Source organism: Hemitrygon akajei, chromosome 8 (assembly GCF_048418815.1).
Source record: "Hemitrygon akajei chromosome 8, sHemAka1.3, whole genome shotgun sequence".
Classification (NCBI taxonomy): domain Eukaryota; kingdom Metazoa; phylum Chordata; class Chondrichthyes; order Myliobatiformes; family Dasyatidae; genus Hemitrygon; species Hemitrygon akajei.
Window position 1 is genome coordinate 114,600,404 of NC_133131.1, and position 24,300 is coordinate 114,624,703.

The following is a 24,300-nucleotide window of genomic DNA, read 5'->3' on the forward strand; positions in this document are numbered from 1 at the left end:
CCTGGAATATTTGATTTTTGTATATTGTAAAAATATATTGGGTTTATATCTGTAATGGAAGCATTTATGTGAATAAATGTATTTTTGTGCAAATATATCAGAAGAAAGAAATTGGAGGACATAAATTTCTAGATCTGTAACATTGGCATGAGTGCATAGAAAGCAGGCAGACTAACAGAAAAGCACAAGTACTTTGTCCATGATTCTCTGTCCTTAACCTTAAATAGGCAGAATCCTCTGAACAATACATCCATAATTTTCCAGCAATATACCCTCTGCATTCAGAGCTATGTCCAGTGTTTTTTATTAAAGCAAAATTAGAAAAATAATTCAAAAGGGAAACAGCCTGGCAAAATAAATCATTTTATTTGCTCTTTTGAAGTTTATCTCCAGGGAGTGTTGTGAGGGGAAAAGAATCAGCTAATTAAATTAAACTTAAATGACTGCTGTTGAAGATTCCTTTTATTCTTGGTCTCTTAGCTCCCAGTGGAGCATAGGCCATCAATAACCTTGCGTCTCCATTATCCTCTGCTCTGAGCCAGTTTCTCAAGGGTGGAGCAGGAGTGTACTGTCCCCATCGTTCGTGTCATGTGCTCACTCATTGAGGAGCCTCTTCTCACAAAGTCGATGCTATGGTTGGAGTTCATCAATGTTTCTGTATTCCATTGTATCCAGTGTAGAGGGATTGGCCTATACAGCTTCACCAGGGCCCTCTTGGCTAGCTTTACCCATTTCCACCTCTCACAACTGGGACATAGAGTTAGATAGACTCTGAGAGGCGCTGTTGAGAATTAAGAAGAAAATGAGTGTAATTTTGATCAGATTTTTGGCTTTCCTACTTGTTACTTAAGGGATTATGTGCTTCTTGTGCAACAGGGATCTAAGTGGATATTCTGATTTTACTTTGCAGAGTGGAGAAATTATCCACGTCTTTTCTGGGAAGTGCATCGAGGCAATAAGGAATGCTACAAGCCAAGACTTGTTTCTGAGACCATGCAACAAGTTTGCCACTCAACAGTTGTGGCGATTTGAGCAACTGTCAGTCATAAATGAGAGATGAGCGATCATTCCTGACACATATTATGTGATGGCTGCAGTTCATATCCTCCTGTCTGGTCAGGAGTTGTGAAGCATTTCAAGGATGTGCAGAACCTAGACTACTGACCACAAATTGTGCCTTGTACATTTTTTTGCACCGAAGGAAACCCTCATAATAGGAGAGGAAACTTTAAATATTTCTATGCCATCATTTCCAACGGAGCTGGAAATGATGATTAAAAACAATCTTGTGGCATAATTGATCCCTCTAAACCCTACCTGTAACAATGGTTACTACAGCAGAAACTAAACTAATAAATAGCAAAAGCAGGATCCATTTATTGTGTATTTTCACTTTTTATATATTTAAATTTTGTTGAACAGCACTGTGTACTTTAATGATTAAATAAGAAAAAATAAATTTCAACAGCATTCCAGTCAAGTTGTCGTATTTTTCCCATTGTATTAAATACAGCTTGTTTTCAAACTGAAATAAGAAAGCAAACACTGCAATAGTCGATGGCTCAAGCTAAATAAATCAAAATTTAAAAACCTAGGAATATCTGATATCCCATTGCAGACTAGGTAAAAATACAATCTAATCAACAAATTAAATTGTGTAACATACATATTTAGTTGTCCAAAAACATTGAGGGAAATGCTTTTGGGGATGGAGAATAGTTTAATCATAACCCATTAGGCAGGGTATCAGCAACAGCACAACTTAAAGGTGAAATAAAATCTGGAAGCAAAGTGAACTGATATTAACACATCCAGGAATCAAAGGCACTGTTCAAATGGACAAGTGTCTATCACAAAGTCCTGGTTTATTACAATACAATACTGATCCAATCAATATGAGAAAATTGTTTTAATAAACAATTAGTAACATGCAGAAAACAGTTTGCCTTAATTGTCATTGCTCATAGCTGCAGAGATCCTCAGTGATGGCAATTGTATGAAGGTCAACATGGTTAAAAAAAGAAGTCCACTCAATTGATTTAAGAAACAAACATTTCTCAAGCAAAAGAGTATTATTACATTCCTTTGTTTGCTCTGGACTCCTAACAACAGTGAATGGACAAGCATCTTCTCTGTTTATAACACTTGGTACCGTTCACAATCCTGATCGAAAAGTGAAGGACTTGCCATCAGTCCAAAATCTCCTTTTATCCACATGATCAAACATCTTGTCATATGACAAAACCTTAGTCACATGACAAATCATTACAGCAAATCTAGTTTTAACACACTAACCATTACCACACAAGCAGTTATAAGTTTATTAATAGTTTGCTAATCTTTGCTTTCTGACTGATTAACCAATATTCAACCCATGTTATATATTACTTCCAAATCCACATGCTCTAATCTTGTTGATTGCCATTTTGCAGAAACATATCAAATTCCTTCCACAATGCAAATAAAACACATCCACTGGTTCCTCTAGTTTTTATCAAAGTCTTAAAGAATTCCAGCTGTTTTGTAAAACGTGATTTTTCTTTTGTCAATCTACATTGGCATTGTTCAATCCTATTGTCCTTTTCAAGGTATTCTTGTTATAGATTCCAGCATTATTCCTACCACTGATGTTAACTAGTTTGTAGTTTGTTTTCTTTTTCTCTCATTACTCTGCAATCCACAGGAACACTTCCAGAATCTATAAAATTTAGAAAGATATTAACCAGAGCAGTTACTATCTCCAAAGTCACGTCCTTCAAAACTGTAGTGTAAATCAATCATCAAATCTTTGGTTTACAAATAAGAGAAAATCTGCAAATGCTGGAAATCCAAGCAACCCTTAGTTTTTCAACTTTCAAGCACACCAACTTCTCTAGTAATATTTTTGACTAATAATTCTTTCAATTTGTCTATCTTTGATTTTCTCTAATATTGTGTGCCTTTTTAAATTAAGATGCAGAGCAACCGATTTGGCAATGTGATATTCCTCTCCTTGGAATTCATCCAGTACTTTCCACAAATATGTTATTTCTTTAATGTCAGACATTGCCTAACCATCATCAAATGTCCCCTCGATTCTGGCCATCCCATCCGTTTACAGCTACCATCAGGCAGGGGTATAGAAGTCCCACAATCCACACCACCATGTACAAGAACAACTACTTTCCTTCAGTCATTTGGCTCTTGAACCAATTGGCACAACCCCAATCACTGCAGTTTAGTAACACTATAATCACTTTATCATTTGGCACTAAAGTTAACTTTGTTTTATTTTGTCCTAATTATGTTTTCTTGTAAAATGTGTACAAATTGTTTATGTTTTTTTCTTGTTATTGGTGCTGATATGAAGCGATGTGCCGCAAATGCTGTTTCTCATTGCACCTTGCGTACATGTACTTGCCCATATGACAATAAACTTGACTTTGATTTTGACCACTATCATATTGTTCAATGTATTCTCTCAGTCATAGTCAACTCGACCCATGCCAATGTATTTAGATTTGAGACTACGGCATTGAACTAATCACTTTTAACCTTATTGTTAATTTCATCTTATTATGGTCACTCTTCCTTCAAAAGCCCCTTGACAACTGTATTATCAATTAATCCTTCCTCACTGCATAATCCAGATCAAACTAGCCTTTTTTCCAGTACCCTCATAGGGTTAAAATAATTGAAAAATGCTCTCACTGGTGGAAGGATGAAGAACAAGGGTTGATGGAATGAAGGCAATTGGCAAAGCAACCAAAATCTAACATGAACTTCCTATGCTGCAAGTTCCTAGGGTCTGGAATAGAGCATAGAAAAGTACAGCACAATATAGGCCCTAAGGCCCAAAATACTGTGCTGACCCTTTAACCTACTCCAAGATCAATCTAACACTTCCCTCCCACATGGCCCTCCATTATTCAATCATCCACATACCTATCTAAGAGTTTAAATGTCCCAGATGTATCTGCCTTTATCACCACCCCTGGCCATGTGTTCCATGCACCCATCACTCTCTTAAAAAAAACAAACTACCTCTGACAACCCACTTATCCATTCCTTCCATCACCATCAAGTTATTCCCTTTTGCATTAGCCATCTCTTTACTGGGAAAAAGTCTCTGGCTATCCATTTGATCTATGCCTTTTATCTTGTACACCTTTAAGTCACCTCTTATCCTCCTCTCCAAAGAGAAAAGCCCTATCTCGCTCAATCTACAGTGGAGACAAGTTCAATTATACTATCCAAAAAGGAGCTGGATAAGTATCTGAAGAGAAAGCATTTGCACGATTATAGGGAGAGGGACAGTGAAGTGGGAGCAACTGGATTGAAAGGACTCTTGCTATGTTGTCATTAGATTATGAATTTATCCCAACACATACTTCCAAGTCAAGATGGTGTAGGATTTGAAAGGGAACATATTAGAGATAGCGTTCTCAAAGGCTTGTTTCTCTCACACTACTAGATGGGAGAGATCACTGGAATAGAAATATATTCTCCAACATTTTTAATTATTAAAATTAGCCCTGATGTAGGATTTCAACCTGAAACATCAGCAATCCCTTCATTCCCATAGGTGGTGTTTGACTGCTGTGTTTCTCCATCTGATTGTCATTGCTTCAGATCCCAGCATATGGAGTGTCTTGTGTCTCCATTAATCAATTTCAGTTACTTCATTCCTTGAATTATAAATTAATTAGACTAAACTGGATAAAGTTGGACTCAAACAACAATTTAGTGTTTGTGCTATGTGCCTCCATGAGTAATATTTCCTTAAAGTGCAAAAGAACCAGGGGTTTTAAAACAGAAAAATATTATTTAAAGACTGATATCAGGAAATTCTTCTTCAATGAAAGCATGAATAAAATCTGGAACAAATCTTCTGTTAGAATACCACCTTCATTTATAAAGCAATGGTGTGAATTAATTTGCGCAGTGGTCAGATATTTATCTCACAAAATTAAGACAGCATAAGTGAAAGTCATTTATATTTTACAAACATGTATATCTATTTTATTTTACAACTAAATTCCTATTCACAAACCAGATAGTTGGCCAAATGTACATTGTGTTGAAGGTAACTTATAAATTCAGATAAGAAAGGGTAATTAAAAACAGGCAGCTTTTAGTTGCAGATCAGACTAGAATAAGCAGGCAGACATAAAGTTTAAATCAAATAAATTTGAAACAAAAATAAATAAATAAATAAATGTGACTTAAGGATAACAGAGCAGGTACAATGGGACAGATAATATATTAATATTCAAGATTAGATTGGCTATGGAAAATTGGTTAAGGTATTTTGAAAATCAGGTGTATCAGAACAGTTTTTGTGGAAGGTAAACAGCAACATAAATCATAGACTGATTTGCTGGTTTCTGTGCTGCAATATTTACAGGAACTAGAAGGTTTTATTGTTGACGTTAATCATCATTCTAGTGTCTAAGCTTGCTCTTGGGTCTTCTAAAAGCTTCGCTGATTCATATACCTTCTTAAATTTAGCAAGTGTTCTATTGAAGCTTTATAAAAATATAATGAACAAATAGCTCAGAGTGGCCTGGGGGCACTTCAGTTATATAGCACAAGTTGTAGTAATAAAACACCATCCCAAGAGAACTGTCAAACAAAATTTAACTGCAAGAAAGGTAAAAAGATACTGAGTGAAATGAAAATAAGTTTGTTCAGAGGCAGGTTTTAAGGAGCTATTAAAAAAAGAAAAGAGAGGTAGAGCCAGAGAGGTTTAACATGCTTAAGTCTAAAGCATTTGTGTATTAAATTTGTGGAGTTCAAGAGGTCAGAATTGGGGGTCAGGCTGGGAAAGAAAAGAGGCAGATTATGAGAGAAAGGATTACAGAATTATGGAGTGCATTGGATGGAGTGGAAGAGTCACTTGTTCACCCTATTACAGTTCACAGCTTTGGAGGCTCCAGTGCATAGGATCAGAAGGGACTCCAGAGGGTTGTAGACTTCACTACTTCCATCACAGACACAGCACTTCCCATCGTAAAGGACATCTTCAAGAGGTGGTGCCTCAAGGCAGCAGCAACCATCGTTTAGGACCCTCACCAATCAGGAATGTCCTCTTCTTGATACTACTGTCAGGGAGGAGGTATAGGAGCCTGACGACTCACATTCTGTGATTCAGAAGCAGTTTCTTCCCTTTCATCGTCAGATTTCTGAATGCTCCATGAACTCATTAATACAACCTCATTGTCCATTTATTTTGCACTTTCTTTTTTTAAAACTTATAGTAACTTTATGAGTCTGCACTGCTACAAATTTCATCACATAAGACAGTGATAGTAAACCTGTCTCTGATTCGATCATATTTCAATACATAAACAATTTCAATTAATATTCTCATGGGTACAGAAGTTCAGTCGCCACTGAATCAGACACACACACACTGCTAACTTTGGAAAAAGATTCCATTAAGTTCTAGAGGAGAAATGTCTCCTTTTCCAATAAATTGGATTATCACTGCCCCATGTACCAACGTTGAGTGAGAAACTTGTAATGCATACCATTTATACAGATCAATTACAATAGTGTGTTGAGGTAGTACAAGGTAAAACATAGCATAGTGGTTAGTTTAACACTATTACAGCGCCAGTGACTTAAATTCAATTGTGCCACTATCTGTAAGAATTTTGTGACCTGGTGCTCCAGTTTCCACCCACATCCAAAGATGTACAGGTTAGTAGGTTAATTGGTTATGTAGATGTAATTGGGTGGCCCAGGCTCATTTAAACACTCAACATATGCTCATAAGCACAAGATTCCATAGCATTTTACAGCAGGACTAGTTCCAAATTCATGCTAGTTCTCATGATTTGTGCTCATTTGCAAAAATGATTAAACACGGAAAACCCTGAACATCCTCTACATAGCACCATACAGAGACAGAGAAGCAGTTTCAGCGACAGGGTGCTATCGATGCAATGCTCCTCAGACAGGATGAAGAGGTCAATACTCCCCAATGCCATTAGGCTTTACAATTCAACCGCCAGGAGTAAGATATGTTAAAGTGCCGGGGTTGATTGTATTTAATGTATTTAAGTAAACTATTTAAGAACTTTTTAAAAGCTATTATTAATGCTTTTTGAGAGAGTGATTTAGATGCATATCATATTTTTACTGAGTTAAGTATTGTATGTAATTAGTTTTGCTACAACAAGTGTATGGGACATTGGAAAAAAATGTTGAATTTCCCCATGGGGATGAATAAAGTATCTATCTATCTATCTATCTATCACTCTATGGGATTTTCACATTAAAAAAAGTACCACTAAACAAATGTTTTATTAAAATAGCACTGGCTAAGGATTTGTCAATACTCAGACTCGATGGACTGAATGGCCTAATTCTGCTCCTATATCTTACGATCTTACTTATGACAGAATGCCAACTGGCTGTCAACTCTCTGTCAGCTTTCAGAGCAATTTCATTTCCCCATTATTTCCTCGTAATCTATTTTTCTTACCTTTGCTCACCAACTCCCACATTTCTCCTTCCATTTACCCATCTTAGATAGTGTAAACCTGATAATCTACCATAACAGTATTCAGAAATCTCAATTGTCTAGTATCTAACTCATTGGGATCCCACCATCCGCACTCCCTGGACTCGCGCCCTAACACTGTCCACATTCCCTGGAAACTCACCTGTCTACATTTCTCGCACTTCTAGAAACTCGCAGAGGCCTTACTCCCTCTGATCTTACCAGGTTCACTGACACTTAGTTTTCTATATCTATAAATATGAATTAAAGTGTTTGGATATTAATGCATGGGTGCAATTAAAAACTTACTTGCAGCAGTAAGCACATAGCATTTGCTATGTAACATTCTCAAGAAAAACATAAATTATACACTTTTTTTTACAAGTAATAACACCATAAGAATAAAAAAGTCCATCTTAGTAAAAAAGTGATCAAGGTTTATATAGTGTTGTTACATTGCACTAATTAGGGTTGTGCCAGTTAGTTCAAAAACTAAATAGTTTAAGGGAAGTAACTATTTTTAAACTTGGTGGTGTGGGACTTCAGGCTTCTGTACCTCTTGCCTGATGGTACTCTTAGAAGATGGCTAGGATGATGGGGATTTTGCTGATGGATGTTGCCTTTTAGAAGTAGCACCTACCAATGATGGGAAGGAATATGCCAGTGATGTTCTGGGCTGAGTCCACCACACTCTAGATTCCTGCACATTTGAATTTCCATACCAGAACATGATACAACTGTGGTGATATCATGTGTCACGTGTCAGAACGTGATTGGACCGAGCTATGAGGATGTGCAGAACTGGCAGAATGATCGAGAAGCTTGAATGTTAAACTTGGTTGCTGTTAAATAAAAATTCTAGTTTTAATTCTTCCAGGATATGGTTTGTTCTTAGTAACCCACAGTATGTACAAAGAACACAACATGAGTCAGAAGTCAGTCTGGAAGAATAACACGTTTCGCTAATACAGGAGAAGTGAAGATAATTGGAAAAAAAGAGTGCAAACTTTTTCATTGTTTGCTAACAGCTTTAAGAATGGAAATTTTGCAACCCCCATCGATGCTTCAGCTGACTGGAAATGCAGCTGAAAACTGGAAAAGATTTAAACAGCGTTTTGAAATTTACTTATCGGCGATTGGAGCAGCTAATAAAACAAAGGAAATGAAAGTTATAATTCTTCTCCACGTGATTGGAGGTGACACAATTGAGGTATTTAACCATTTAACTTTTGAGAACGGAGATAATTTGAATCTGAAAGCGATAATCGACAAGTTTGAAGCATTTTGTATACCAAAGCGCAATGTGACGTATGAATGTACGTACAAAATTAAGGGAGGGATGTTTAGGGGAGACATCAAGGGGTAAGTTTTTTTTACACAGAGGGTTGTGAGTGCCTGGAATGACTTGCCAGGGATGGTGGTGGAGGCTAAAACATTAGGGGTATTTAAGAGCCTCTTGGACAGGCACATGGATGAAAGAAAAATGGAGGGTTATGGGGTAGTGTGGGTTTAGTACTTTTTTATTTAAGGATTATATGGGTCAGCACAACATGGAGGGCTGAAGGGCCTGTACTGTGCTGTAGTGTTCTATGTTTCTACAGAATTGTTTGTGGCATTCTGGATAATGCTCTGAGAGAAAGACTCTTAAGAAAACCAGACGTAAATTTGGAAAAAGCTTTGATTCTCTGCAAAGCTTTGGAAACAGTAAAGTTACAGACTAAAGAGCTTTTTATTGAGAACTGCAGTGTACACGGTGTGAATAACCGCGAACATGTTAGACAAAATAATGAAACTGCAATGAAACCGACAGAAAGCAACACGTCGTCTGAAGGAAAAAGCCTTTGTGATCGCTGTGGGCAGAAGCACCAACTTAAAATGTATCCAGCGTATTGGAAAGTGTGCAACAACTGTGGTAAGAGTAATCATTTTTCATGCTGTTGCAGAAGTAGAAACAAAATAAAACACGTAAATGCAGTGCTTGAAAATGAACGTGAGGAGGTTTATATTGATGTGCTTTGTGAAAACAAACAAAGTGAGAATGACTGGACTATGCCATTGCAAGTTAACCAAAACATTATTCTGTTTAAATTGGATACTGGAGCACAAGTAAATGTTCTTGCAGAATCTGAGTTCAATGCATTAAAGCCAAGACCAAAGTTACATCCGACAAATATAAAAGTGACTGGGTATTCAGGTGCAGACATTTCACTTACAGAAACATGTGTGGCAAAAGTATCACACAAAAATATGGTGCACACACTTTCATTTGTGGTCGTGCCTAAGAATGTACAGTCAATATTGGGTTTATCTGCCTGTGAGAGACTGAATTTGGTGAAGAGTCTTAGTCCTGGACAGAGTCAGATTACAGTGACTTGATGAAAGAGTATGAGGACTTGTTCAAAGAGCTTGATTGTCTTCCAGGAGAGCACACGATTAAAATTGACACCACAGTGCCAGCCGTAGTACATCCATGTAAAAAAAAAAGTACCTTTTGCATTACGTGATCAACTGAAAACAGAGCTTGACAGAATGGAACGGTTAGGAGTCATACAAAAAATTGATGAACTGACTGAATGGGTCAATACGTTTTGTTATTGTTGATAAGAAAACTAAGGATTTGCTTAGATCCAAGAGACTTGAAGCCATTAAAAAGAGAGCATTTCAAAAGAAATTGTGTCACAGTTTACTAATGCAAAATACTTTAGTAAATTAGATGCATGCTCTGGATTCTGGCAACTTAAACTAGATGAACTGAGTTCAAAGTCGTGTACCTTTAACACTTGTTTTGCCAGATACCGTTTTCTTAGGCTTCCATTTGGAATTGCATCAGCTCCTGAAGTGCACCATAAAACTACTCACATGCTATATGAGCATATTGAGGGTGTAGATATTTCCATGGATGATATTATTGTTTGGGGATCATCTAAACAAGAGCACCACACCAGACTTAGACAAGTTTTAGAGGCCCACACGCAAGACAAGTCTTAAGTTGAATAAAGACAAATGTCAGCTAGGAGTGACTGAACTTACCTTTGTGGGTGATATCATCTGCAAACAGGGTTTGCGTCCTGATCCATTGAAGGTTTCTGCTATTGAACACATGCCAAGACCGCAATGTAAAAAGGATGTTCAAAGATTTATGGGAATGGTCAACTACATGGGAAAATTCTTACCCAATCTTTTGGAACAGCTTGCTCTGTTGAGGCAGCTAACAGAAAAGAAAAACAAATGGGGCTGGAATCATGAATCAGAGAAGGCATGCCAAAATCTCAAGAAAGTGCTCACCAAAGAACCTGTGTTGAAATTCTATGATGCTGACCCATCAAAATCTCATGTGATGCATCTCGAGCAGGCTTAGGGGCAGTATTAATCCAAAAACACGATCAGGACTGGCTACCAGTGGCATATGCATCTCGTGCATTATCCGATCCAGAAACAAGGTATGCCCAAATTGAAAAAGAATTGCTCAGCATTATGTTTGCTTGTGAGAGATTTCATCAGTTTGTGTAAGGGCAATCTATTGATGTTGAAGCTGATTATACGCCTTTGATTGTATTGTTTAACAAATCTTTAAGCGACTATCCTTTGCGAATTCAGCAAATGATAATCAAATTGCAAAGATATGCGTTGAATGTGTCATACACACCTGGAAAATTCATGTACACGGCTGACACACTTTCCAGAGCTATGGATCCAACAACAAAAGACAGTCACAGGAACATTACTGATGCTCAGGTATTTATTGGTATGGTCATAGAAACTGTACCTGTTGCTCCCAAAAGGTTAGAACTGCTGCGTCTTGAGAACTGAGGAAGGTGAACAAGTGATAAGATGAACACAAAGCAAAGTAGAAAACATACTTTGACAGTCGTTCTCGTCCATTACCTGAACTGCACCAAGGCAATGAAGTGAGGATACAAGACAAAATGAACAGATGGACACAGAAAGCTACAGTACTTGATGAAGGACGACCCAGATCATACATGGTCCAAATAGAAGCAGTGTTAAGAAGAAATTGCAAAGGCCTCAAGAAAGAGCCAACTTCAGAGTTTCCATTAACTGATGCAGACCAGACGAAACATGAAAATAACAAAACACAAGGACTGTGTAAACCACTTAGGTCTATTCATGTTCGTAAACCCCCAGAGAGACTGATAGAGTCATGTTAAATTATGTATTTGTTTTAATTAATGTTGCTAATTGTTTTCTTTTTAAGGAAAGGAAGATGTGGTGGTCATCTGTCACGTGTCAGAACGTGATTGGACCAAGCTATGAGCATGCGCAGAAAAACGGCAAAATGATTGAGAGCTGGTGTGTTAAATGAGGTTGCTGTTAAATAAAAATACTAGTTTTAACAAACCAGAATGGTTTGTTCTTAGTAACCCACAGTACGTACAAAGAACACAACAACCACCAGTCAGGATTTTTCCAAAATACATTTGTATTAGTTTGTTAAAATGTTCTGTAGCAAGACAAACCTCTTTAGAAAGTAAAGGCTAACAATGCGTGTGCCCAATAGGCTGGAAATATTTGCTCTTCTGGCACTAAAGTCACAGCCTACTGGATAAACAGCTTTATTATAGTAGTTTGTGTAGTCCAACAACCAGAAAACTCTTTAGTGTATGTAGAAAGAAACCACAACACACAAGGGGAAAGGAACATGATCAAAGAACAAACCTGTAAACTCGGTACAAGCAGCACTGGAGAACAAAACTGAACCAAGGTCATGGAAACATGACGCAGCAACACTACCTCAAGCTGTACTAGGCTGCCCAGACATCTGTGGCATTTATTACAATTTGATTTGATTCAGCACAAACATCATGGGCCAAAGGGCTTGTTCCTTTGCTGCACTTTTCTATTGTTCAGATTTACGATTTTCTGCTAGTACCTACTCAGGCGCAATAAAAGCAGGAAACCTGGCAGTTAAATCTCTGTAGAGGATCCCTGTTAAGGTTTCAAGTGCTTCAGTGGAACCATCCTCCCAGGTTGGCACTTTCTCTAAATGTATTCAAGGTTTATGACATCGTCTATTACTAAATTCTAGAGATTTTTGCAATTTACGACCCCGGAGGAAACCAAGTCCTCACCTGCCGAAATTTGAGCCATTTAAATTACTCCCTCGTCCCAGCTCTGGGTCCACAGGGTTCCAGGCTACAACATTGAAAATGGTAATAAAGGTTATCGTTAAAAAAGCGGTGAGCATTTTCTCGATTCGCTCTAACTGAGAAGTGCCGGCTCCGTGGGAGTCTGCAGAAGCTAGCCAGGGGACGATACACACACAGCAAGCTGACAGGACAGTATCCGCGGCCGCCATCTTGCGGTCAGTGCATGTCACGTGACGAGACGGGGCTCACAGTCGGTGACGCGTTTTCCTGCCTGGTGGAAGCCGGCGAGTTCCGGCCCGAGGACAGCACCGGCTGCGAGCGACCTGACCAGCAGGCATGACACTGGCGGCAGCGGCGCTTCGGCCCCTATTCCGGGCGCCTGCCATCCGTACCCACTTGTCCTTGGACCTTCTCCCACAGTGCTTGCTATCCGGCTCCAGCATTCCGTGTCTTTGTAAGGCGATGAGGTGAGTGGACCCGGAATTTTAATGTCGGTTCTTTTAAACTCCCACCATCCTTTAAACACGTCACTCGTTGAGGTGCACAAGTCTGATGATTCCCTCGGTTTAAATTGTATCCCTAACACAACTGGAGTGTTTTAAGTGTACAAAACTGATGTATTTTTATTTACCGAATGCTGACATCAGGGGTTTCTTCGGCCTTCTAGCTGGTTCGCGCAATGTGTGCATTTTTGTTCGAAATCGCTTTTGTAGCAATCGAGAAGGGCAAATTCTATTGTTGAATTAGAAAATGATCTGGTGTAAAGGAGGACAGGTTGCATTATGTAAGAAAATAATCTGATTTTCATTCATATTCTGTTAGGTGTCCTGCTGATCTGCATGTAATCAATTTCAGAACATGCGCTAGAGACAGCCTGTTGTCAGTTTGCAGAAAATTTTAAAAACTGCAGATACTGGAAATCGCAATCGAATCTTGTTTTTTGAGTTAGAAGGTTGTGGGTTGAAGTTTATTTCTGGAAATTTTAAGTGCAAAAGTCTAGGCACTATGCATCCTTCAGAAGATATCCATGAGGATGGGGAACCTGAGGGGAAATTCAAGAGAGAAAGCAACTAAGCTGGAATTGGAGCTTTAAAATGTAAGAAGCCAAAGAAATAGACAATTAAAGGAACAGCAGGCTAGTGGAGCCGAAACAAGTAGTGGACAGAAAGCACAGCACAAATATAAATTGTTCATAGGTCTCTGAGTAGTAGTAATTATTATAAGATTTGGTATAACTGTGGAAAATGGATTTGCATGTAACAGAAATTGTGTAGAATTTAATTCAAAGTGCTAACAATACAAAAGTGGTGAATCTCTGGAATTGTAGAGACTTCATTATATGTTTTTAAAAACAGATTATTGAAAGATCAGGGGTTTGAGGGCTGTGGGGATCTAGCACAAATGATTTGGGACAGGAATAAGATTGGTCATAATCTTATTAAAATGATGGTACCCTATTCCTGTTCTTATTTTCTTGTGGGAATTCCTGGAACATATGAAATGGATTTACTGTATAGATCAATATTCTGAGGAACCCCTAGATCACAAAATAGTCCAATTCAGCATGGGAGCAGCCCTTTTGGCCCACAGCGTACAAACTAATTAATTAAGCTAATGATACCTTGTGGTAACCCACTTTCTGTGCAGGCGAACCGGCTCACAAATAGCCAGCGCGCAGGGGGAGACTTTGGTAATGGACGCAGATTTCAGCGACCCCTGGAAGGTGGCGGCCCGGGCAGATGTGCTGTGGAAAGCCAAGAGGGAGAGCGTGGCGTCCGTTGGTCAGATTACCAGGCCACGCGCCCAACAGCAGACCAGACCAGGCCCGGCAGGGGGGCGCAAACAGCACAGAGGCAGGACTGAGGAGGCCAGTGAACTGTGGTGTTTCTACCACCAGCGGTGGGGCACAAAAGCTCGCTGTTGTCACCCGCCCTGCAAGGGCCAAAGCCAGGGCCAGCTGCCGCTAATGACTATGGCGGCTGGCCACCAGGACAGCCTCTTGTACGTCTGGGACAATCAGTCGGGACGCCGCTTCTTGGTCGACACCGGAGCGGAAACCAGCATCTTGCCCCCAACGGGGTACAACACCCGTAACAGGAAGCCTGGACCCACCCTGAGGGGCGCAAACAGCAGCACGATACGGACCTATGGCACCCGCACAGTGCAGCTGCAGTTCGGCGCCAGCTGGTTCACGTGGGACTTCACACTAGCTGCCGTGGCCCAACCACTCCTGGGGGCGGACTTCTTGCGAGCTCACAGCCTGCTGTTTGACTTGCAAGGGAAAAGACTGGTACACGCCGAGACTTTCCAGACGTTCTCCCTGGGTGAAGCCAAGTTGCCGACCCCACACCTGGACTCCATCACGCTGTCGGACAACGAATTCACCAGAATCCTGGCGGACTTTCCATCGATTCTGGCACTGCAGTTCACGGCAGCCATGCCCAGACACGGGGTTCAGCACTACATCCCGACCAAGGGACCACCCCTCCAAGCCTGCGCACGAAGGCTCCCCCTGGAAAAGCTCCGCCTGGCGAAGGAGGAGTTCAAGAGGATGGAGGAATTGGGGATTGTACGGAGGTCTGACAGCCCATGGGTCTCCCCCCTGCACATGGTGCCCAAAGCAGCCGGGGGGTTGGAGACCATGTGATGACTACCATGGACTGAACAAGGCTACAACTCCATACCGCTACCCCGTGCCGCACATACAGGACTTTGCAGCAAACCTGCACGGGGCAAGAATATTTTCCAAAGTAGACCTCGTCCGGGGATACCATCAAATTCCAGTGCACCCTGAAGACATCCCCAAAACAGTACTCATCACCCCGTTCGGCCTGTTCGAGTTCCTCCGAATGCCGTTCGGCCTGAAGAATGCTGCACAGATGTTCCAGCAGCTAATGGATGTGGTGGGACGTGACCTGGACTTTGCGTTCATTTATTTGGACGACATCCTTATAGCCAGTAGTAGTCGCCAGGAGCATCTGTCCCACCTCCGCCAGCTCTACTCCTGCCTGAGTGATTTCGGCCTCACGATCAACCCGGCCAAATGCCAGTTCGGTCTCGATACCATCGACTTCCTGGGCCACAGGATTACCAAAGATTACCACAGAACACCTCTGCCCGCCAAGGTAGACGCAATCCGCCACTTTGCCCAGCCCAACACGGTCAAAGGCCTACAGGAGTTCGTTGGTATGGTGAACTTCTACCACCGTTTCCTCCACTCAGCAGCCCGTATCATGCGCCCTTTGTACACCCTGATGTCAGGTAAAGGCAAGGACATTACTTGGGACGAGGAGGCCGCGGCTGCTTTCGTTAAAGCCAAGGAAGCCTTGGCAGATGCCGCGATGCTGGTGCACCCCAGAACGGACGTTCCGACGGCCCTCACGGTGGACGCATCCAACACAGCAGTCGGTGGGGTGCTGGAGCAGCTCATCGAGGGGCGCTGGCAACCCTTGGCGTTCTTCAGCAAGCACCTATGACCACCCGAACTCGAGTACAGTACTTTCGACCGGGAGCTGTTGGCACTGTATCTGGCAATCCGGCATTTCAGGTACTTCTTAGAAGGCAGGCTGTTCACCGCGTTCATGGAGCACAAACCATTGACCTTCACATTCACGAAGGTGTCCGATCCCTGGTCGGCTCGCCAGCAGTGACATCTGTCCTACATCTCTGAGTACGTGACGGACATCCAGCATGTCTTGGGAAAGGACAACGTCATGGCAGATGCACTCTCCAGACCAGCTGTCCAGGCCCTGTCCCTGGGGGTGGGCTATGCAGCACTGGCAGAGGCGCAGCAGGCAGACGACAAGATGCCCAGCTACAGGACCACAGTCTCGGGTTTGCAGCTGCAAGACTTTCTCGTAGGCCCAGGTGAGAGGACCCTCCTGTGCGATGTGGCTACCGGCCAATCTCGCCCCATCGTCCCGGCAGCCTGGAGGTGGTGAGTTTTCAACTCCATACACAGTTTGGCGCACCCATCTATCAGGACAACCATCCGGCTGGTCTCCAGCAAGTTCGCGTGGCACGGACTTCGCAAGCAGGTCAGTGAATTGGCCAGAACGTGCACGCAGTGCCAAACAGCCAAGGTGCAGTGGCACACTAAAGCCCCGCTGCAGCAGTTTGAACCCACCCACCCGAGGTTCGACCACATTCATGTGGATATTGTGGGCCCCCTACCAGTGTCCCGAGGAGCGCGGTACCTCCTAACTATGGTAGACCGATTCACGAGGTGGCCAGAGACGGTCCCGCTCACCGACACATCTGCCGATTCCTGCACTCGAGCACTGATTGCAACCTGGGTAAGACGCTTCGGGGTACTGGCCCACATTACAGAGGCGCCCAGTTCACCTCCAGCCTATGGTCTGCTGTGGCCAGCCTGTTGGGAACGCAGCTACACCACACAACTGCCTACCACCCACAGTCGAACGGACTGGTGGAATGCTTCCACCTTCACTTGAAGTCAGCTCTCATGGCCTGCCTGAGAGGACCTAACTGGGTGGACGAGCTTCCCTGGGTCCTGCTTGGAATTCGCACAGGCCCAAAGAGGATCTGCACACCTCGTCCGCCGAGTTGGTGTATGGCGCACCCCTGGCCGTCCCAGGAGAGTTCATACCAGCCCCAAGGGAGCAAGAGGAAGAACCCGCAGCAGTCCTGGACAGACTATGCGAAAGGCTCGGCAACCTGGCCCCCGTGCCAACTTCACAGCACGGACGGACCCCGACCCATGTACCCAAAGACCTGCAGAACTGTAAGTTTGTGTTTGTACGAAGGGGCGGACACCGGGCACCACTACAGCGGCCGTACGAGGGGCCGTTCAAGGTGATCAACAACGGGTCCACGTACGTTCTGGACATTGGGGGGGGAAGAGGAGGTTTTCACGGTGGACCGACTCAAACCAGCCCATGTGGACTTGGCGCAGCCGGTCGAGGTTCAGGCACAGCAGCGCAGAGGCAGACCTCCCAAACAGAGGCTGATCCAGACTGTGGACACTGAGGGGTGTATCGCCGGTTCTGGGGGTGGGGGGGGGTTTATGTGGCAACCCACTTTCTGCGCAGGTGAACTGGCTCACAAATTGCCAGCGTGCGGGGGGAGATTTTGGTAATGCACCTCTGACGTCATTTCCACCCGGAGAGGGTGGGCGCTAGGGATTAAATGTCAGCACTGAGAAGTTTGAATAAACTAGTCTCGAAACGACTTACCGACTGCGTGTCGTTATTTCAGCACTGTGTGTAGCACATCACTACAACCTAATACTTTCTGTTCCATATTCCTTTTTTTATTGTATATCCACAGGCCTATCTGAGAACCCCTTAAATGGCTCAATTATAAAGAGCCTATATATAAAATAATCGCCCCCCCGAAGTTTTCATGTTCTATTGTTTTACAATACTGAGTAACAGTGGCTTTTTTTGACACTGATCAACAGAAAAAGTGAGAAGGTGAGACAAAGCCGATGAAACCGATGGCTCAGCACCAATGCAGTGGTCAATGTGGTGGCCTTTTAGCCAACAGAGCTACATACCATTTTGTAGGCTACTTAGAACAATCCCTGTTCCAAGCCTTCTCCAGTAATGCTCCCCAACTCTTCCTCCGCTTCATTGACGACTGTATTTGTGCTGCTTTATGCACCCATGTTGAGCTTGTCAATTTCATCAACTTCGCCTCGAACTTCCACCCGGTCCTTAAATTCACAGTCCATTTCTGACACCTTCCTCCCTTTTCTCAATCTTGTCGTTTCCATCTCTGGAGATAAACTGTCGACTGACATCTTTTATAAATCTGTCAATTCCCACAGTTAGCTTGACTATTCAACTTCTCACCCTGCCTCCTGTATGAATGTTTTTTTTCCTCTTCTCAGTTCCTTTGACTCTGCTGCAACTAGTCCCAAGATGTAGTTTTCCTTGCCAAGATATCAGAGATGTCATCCTTCTTCAAAAAATGATTTCCCTTCCTCAATCATTGATGCTGCCCTCAATCACATCTTTCCATTTCCAGAACATCTGCTCTCATCCCATCTTCCCATCACCTTGCTTCTCATCTCTGCCTATTGCTTCCCCCTGGGTCCCCTCCTCCTTGCCATTCTCCTATGGTCCAATCTCCTCTCATATCAGATTTCTTCCTCTCCAGCCCTTCACCTTTCCTATCCACCAGTTTTCACCTATCGCCTTTTAGCTATCCTCCTTGCCCTCCCCACCTTTTTATTCTGGCTTCTTACACCTTCCTTTTGAGTACTATAGAAGGGTCTCAGCCTGAAACATCAACTGCTTATTCATTTCCATAGATGCTGCCTAACCTGCTGAGTTCTTCCAGCATCTTGTGTGTGTTGCTAGGGAGTTAAAATTGGCAGAGTTGCTTTGATAGCTGGTTTTGACTTGATAGTCTTCCTGTGTTACAAGAAAGCATAAGAAAATTAGTATTTTTGTTTTAATTTTTAGAGGCAGAAATTCATAAGTGAACTTGTGATATTTCATTTAGATAGAGACATGGTTATATTCCATCTGGAGTACAGGTTTCCCCCGCTATCCGAAGGTAGAGCATTCTTATGAAACCGTTTGTAAGTCGAAATGTCATAAAGTGAAGAAGTAATATTACCATTAATTTTTGAGCATTTACAGACCCAAAAAATAACCTACAAAATCATACCAACTAGCACAGAAAACCTAAGATAACTCGAACATATAGTAAAAGCAGGAATGATATGATAAAGACACAGCTATATAAAGTAAAAGTATTGTATGTATGGTGTAGTTTCACTTATCAAAATCAGGAAGACAGCGAGCCAAAATCAATTTGGAGAAAAAAAAATTGGCATGCACGTGCACGTACACACCTATGCATGTACACACATGCACACACAACTGCCCGCACAAGGTTTCATGGTCATGGTAGTATTTCTCAGGGTAAACACACGTATAAAGCGGGTGTCTTTTTTTCGTAAAAGTGAAAATCCTCTTTGGTTAGTGAAAACAGGTACTAATGTAGGTCTTTCATAACAGCAAGCTATCATAAAGTGAATGATCGAAAAATGGGGGCCACTTGTATTGAATTGTATCTTTTATTAATCTAGAGGTTTGTAGAGTATTGACATTAAGAATGCAAGATCATATTGAAATTAGTTGACTCTTTAAACACTGGAGTTTATTGCTTTCACTTGAGGAACCAACTACTGCCTCAGCTTAATAGTGCATTAAAGACCATATCTCCCACCCTGGACAGAATTTCTTACCGCTCCCCTCCTGTCTGCTAGAAGACACAAACACTTATGAGTGCATGCAAGCTTCAAGAAAAGCTTCTTTCATGCTATCATCAAATACTTTAACAGAACTCTCACACAATCAGAGATGAACTCTTGATCTCCCAATCTATAGTCATGGCCTTTGCATTTTATTTGCCTGTTTGCACTGTACTTTCTCTGTACTGCAACACAATGTTTTATATTCTGTTTTTCTTTTTCCTACCTTGATGTACCTGTGAATGGCATGCACACAACAGCTTTATACTGTATCTCATTACATGGAACAAAAACAAACTAATGCCAATATCTCCAAAAATAATAATTCCATTGGTACCACACGAGAATTTCAGTGGTTATGTACACATACTAATGGCTTCATTGTGAGGATTTGATCATTAGACTTGATGAATATATTTTTAAAAATCTGTTAATATACTGGTCATGTAAATTAGTATATTGCATTTACCTTTAGCAGAAATATATCATCAAGAAGGAAAACCGATCATCTAGAAAGAACAATCAACAACTTTCGCCAAGAGGTCAGTATAACCTGCATATTCTGCTATTCTATCTCCTTTACCATGGGGATCATGCTTTATGAGAATAGGTTGCGTGAACTTGGTCTTTTCTCCTTGGAGCGATGGAGGAAAAGAGGTGACCTGAGAGCGGTGTACAAGATAATGAGAGGTATTGATCGTGTGGATAGTCAGAGGCTTTTTTCCAGGGCTGAAATGGCTAGCATGAGAGGGCACAGTTTTAAGGTGCTTGGAAGTAGGTACAGAGGAGATGTCTGAGGTAAGTTTTTTTTACGCGGAGAGTGGTGAGTGCGTGGAATGAGGTGGTGAAAGCGGTAACAATAGGGTCTTTTAAGAGACTCCCGGATGGGTACATGGAGCTTAGAAAAATAGAGGGCTATGGGTAAGCCTAGGTAGTTCTAAGGTAAGGACATGTTTGACACAGCTTTGTGGGCCGAAGGGCCTGTATTGTGCTGTAGATTTTCTATTTCTATATTGTAGGAATGAGGAAAATTTATGTTTATCAATTACATTTTGTTTATTACATGTCATGTGAAGACCATTTGTCATACTGATCTCTGAAAGGAAAGCTTTGTAACAAGATTGAAAATGTATGGCTATGTTTATTCTGATTCATAGAATCATAAAAATGCACGCTTTTAACTTGCCTTTTCTAGATTGACTATGATGCCTATATGTTAATTCCATTTAGTATCCTTCTACAGTAGTTGTCACCAACCTTTTTAAACCCCAGATCCCCTACCTCGGCCTTAATGAAAGGCAAGATCGACCCCAGATTGATTAGTTACTGCGCACTGGGCAGAAAAGACCGGAAGTAAAACCCCGCAACCCGGAAGTAGAAATAATGTATAAACACCAGGGGTCACCACCCTTTCTTTGCATCGTGGACCGGTTTAATATTGACAATATTTTTGTGGACTGGCCAACGGTGGGGGTGGGAGGTGGGGTATTAATCACGACCGGAATACAGCGATACTTGAAGCAGGTTCCTTATGTCCAGTCTATTCCGCAATTTCGTTTTCGCGGCTTTCGGCACTTAGCTTCTGTCCCACTTGCGCAAGCTTTTTCCACTCACAAAACTCACTGGGTTTGTCTTTAAGTGCAGGGTGTTTGGACTCAAGGTGCCAAAGCAGATTTGAGGGCTTCATTATCTCATTAGACAGCCTCCAGGCCCAAACCCCAGCCTCCCGTCCACCGCCAGCTGCCTTGGCCAGGTGCGGCTGGTTGTGGGTGGGGTGAGAGGACGAGGTCAGGGCTGGATGTCCCCGTACTGGGGCCACGGCGGTCGCAGTCTGGAGAGCGACCGACCGAGCAAGGTGTGCGACAGGACGCGCGCCCGCCCCCCTTGTAGGATCTATCGTTCGACAAAAGTTTGTTACAGTAGATCGCAGCAAGGTAGCTGCTCTGCTACTTCCAAAACCCTGAGCCCGAATTAGGACGTCTGCGAATATTTTAGCATCGGGTTCCCCACGAACATTCGGTGTGGTAAACAGGTTTAGAGGCGGCGCCCATCTGTCTGTGCTCCAGGCCAGTAGCAACAGCACTTCTCGCCGGCTGCGTGAGACCAACCAGTGACCCCTGGCACGAGGGTGTCACTGCTTTTAGGCGACTGATGACCTCCCGTGGGTTCAAGTTCAACAGTGGGCGTGACAGGGAATGAGGAAAGGTGCAGCTGACTCGTATCGTTTCCTCGCGGCCCGGTGGTTGGGGACCACTGAAGTACACTGTGTAGTGCGGGGGAGCTATACGCGTGCGAACTGGGCAGAAAGAACGGAACTAAAACTCCGCAACCGGGAAATAATCTCTCAACAGTATTTGTGTATTTATTTTTCTTTTTATTTTGGGATCTACTGGGAAAGTCTCAAAGATCGACAGGTTGGCAACCACTATTCTACAGCTCTTCCAAGTGTTACGAACCCCGTAACTGGGTATCTTACCAGCAAAGATAGGAGTATCCGTTGAAGTCTGATGATACTATTTTTAACAGTATTTATTAGTAAAAATACACAAAAATAATATCAGTGCAAATATACAGATAATATACATCATCAATACCAAACCTAAAAGTGCAGGTATAATAATAATCAATAAGAAATAAGCTCTATTGTTGTCTAGGGGATAATGAATTGTCCGATGGAAATATAAAGTTCAGTTCAGTTCATGCAGGCTGCGGTAGTTGCTGATCACTGTGTTGCAATTGTTGGGGAGAGAGAGAGAGAGTAACCGCTACTGACTTGCCGACTTTCCTTTTACGATCTTGATCCGTCGATGCGTTACTGTTGTGGCCATTCACGTATGACTCCTCCGCGTCCTTTAGCTAGACCGTTCCGTGGAGGACTGGTCACCCAGGCAAGGATGGACACACACACAAGCCCCCACCGGTCTCGTAGCGTCTCTCCTGGAGCGTCTGAGTGGTGTTCCCCAGACCCTACTTTTATCCCCACTCACGGGGTCTCAGATGTCAATCAGGTTGGGATGATGCAATCCCTCAACCAGACCACTCTGGTTGCCCCCTGAGGGGTTTCAATGAATAGAACAGTACTCAATACACAATTCCTTCTTCAAGAGACAATAGCAGTAATCAGTGGTTCCGTTCCGCTTTTGTTAGGAGGAGACATTCCACCTTTGTGTATCCCTGCATTGTCTCTCTCTCATTACTGACATGAGCTGTTTATCTCTCTTATTTCCTTGGTATCAGACCCGAAATAATAGCAATTTTTGCGATTCTCAAAAAGGGGGGGGGCGACTTTGCACCCTTCTGCCCATCAGAGTTGCTCCTCATTCGTATCACAAGTATCTACCCAAATGTTCTTAAGTATTATCATTTTATCTGCCTCCACCACCTTATTTGGCTGCTTGTTCAAGATTATCATGGCTTTCCATGTAAAGCTTGCCCTGCAGATCTCCTCCCTCTCCCTAAATTGTAGCTATAAGATCAGTATTCTGGAGAGTGAACCTACAAAATCATCTGATCCAGATGATGTCTCTGACCATGTCCTTAGTTCCTGGTGTGACGGCCCGCACACGTGGGACTCGAACCGCCATCGGGAGCCACGGGCAGACACGCAGTAGCACGTTTGGAACTACCCACTTGGGGCGGACCTTCCGGGGACTGTCTGAAGTCATGTCCGCCCCGCAGGTCGCAGGGGCCCATGGGAGGGGAGATTTAAGCGTGTGATTTTGAATCAGTAAAGGCATTCTGAGTTCAGCTCTCTCTGCCTCCCTGTGTTTCTCTAGTAGCGCATTGCATGCGACTACATTGGTGACCCCGATGTTCCAGACAGCATCTGGAACCGGCGAATCAGTGACCAGCCATGAGTTCGAGCAACTCACACAGCGTGGTCTCTCTGAAGCTCCTGACTTTCTGGGCCACTCAGCCCCATGTTTGGTTCAAGCAGGCTGAGGCCCAGTTCAATATCAGAGACATTACAGCCGACGCCACGCAGTACTACTACGTGGTCAGTACGCTCGACCAGGAGACGGCAGGCCGGATCATCGACTTCCTACACCAGCCACCAACGGAGGACAGGTACACTAAGCTTAAGGCGCTCCTGATCCATACCTTCGGACTCTCTAACCGCGAACAGGCTGTGTGGCTCCTACACATGGACAGTCTGGGCGACCACACGCCATCTGAGCTCATGAATGATATGCTGGTGCTCATGGACGGCCATAAGCCATACGAGGGACCCTTCATGGTGATCTGGCACAATGGAACCACGTGTGTCGTGCAGGTGGGTGGCCGGGAAAAGACTTTTACAGTGGACCGCCTCAAACCGGCTCGCTTGGACATTGAGCAACCAGTGAGGGTACCCGCACCGCGTTGGCGAGGCCGGCCACCCAGACTGGGGGCTCCACTCCCCCAATGGACGTTTCTGGAGGTGGGGGTGTGGCGGCCCACACGCGGGACTCAAACTGCTGGCAGATGGAGTAGCG

At 43.0% G+C, this 24,300-nt stretch overlaps 2 protein-coding genes across 5 annotated transcripts in view; both read left to right on the top strand.

Annotated features, from left to right (window-relative positions):
- The window catches only part of LOC140732171 (polypeptide N-acetylgalactosaminyltransferase 15-like), a 72,743-nt gene extending 69,306 nt beyond the window's left edge, over nucleotides 1-3,437 (top strand). Inside the window, exon 10 of one of the 3 annotated variants that reach the window (XR_012100009.1) lies at nucleotides 911-1,046. Coding sequence is in view for 1 of the 3 variants with exons in the window: in XM_073054415.1 (XP_072910516.1) it covers nucleotides 911-1,060 (150 nt within the window). In the remaining 2 variants the exon portion in view is untranslated. Of the gene's footprint in view, nucleotides 1-910 lie in introns of all 3 variants that reach the window. The other 2 variants (XM_073054415.1, XM_073054416.1) reach the window with 2 other exon arrangements.
- A 9,416-nt stretch (nucleotides 3,438-12,853) lies between these two features.
- The window catches only part of oxnad1 (oxidoreductase NAD-binding domain containing 1), a 49,190-nt gene continuing 37,743 nt past the window's right edge, over nucleotides 12,854-24,300 (top strand). The window contains exons 1-2 of one of the 2 annotated variants that reach the window (XM_073054417.1): nucleotides 12,854-13,064; nucleotides 20,301-20,367. In XM_073054417.1, the coding sequence (XP_072910518.1) occupies nucleotides 12,934-13,064; nucleotides 20,301-20,367 (198 nt within the window). In that variant the 5' untranslated portion in view covers nucleotides 12,854-12,933. The remainder of the gene's footprint in view (nucleotides 13,065-20,300; nucleotides 20,368-24,300) is intronic. The other variant, XM_073054418.1, reaches the window with a different exon arrangement.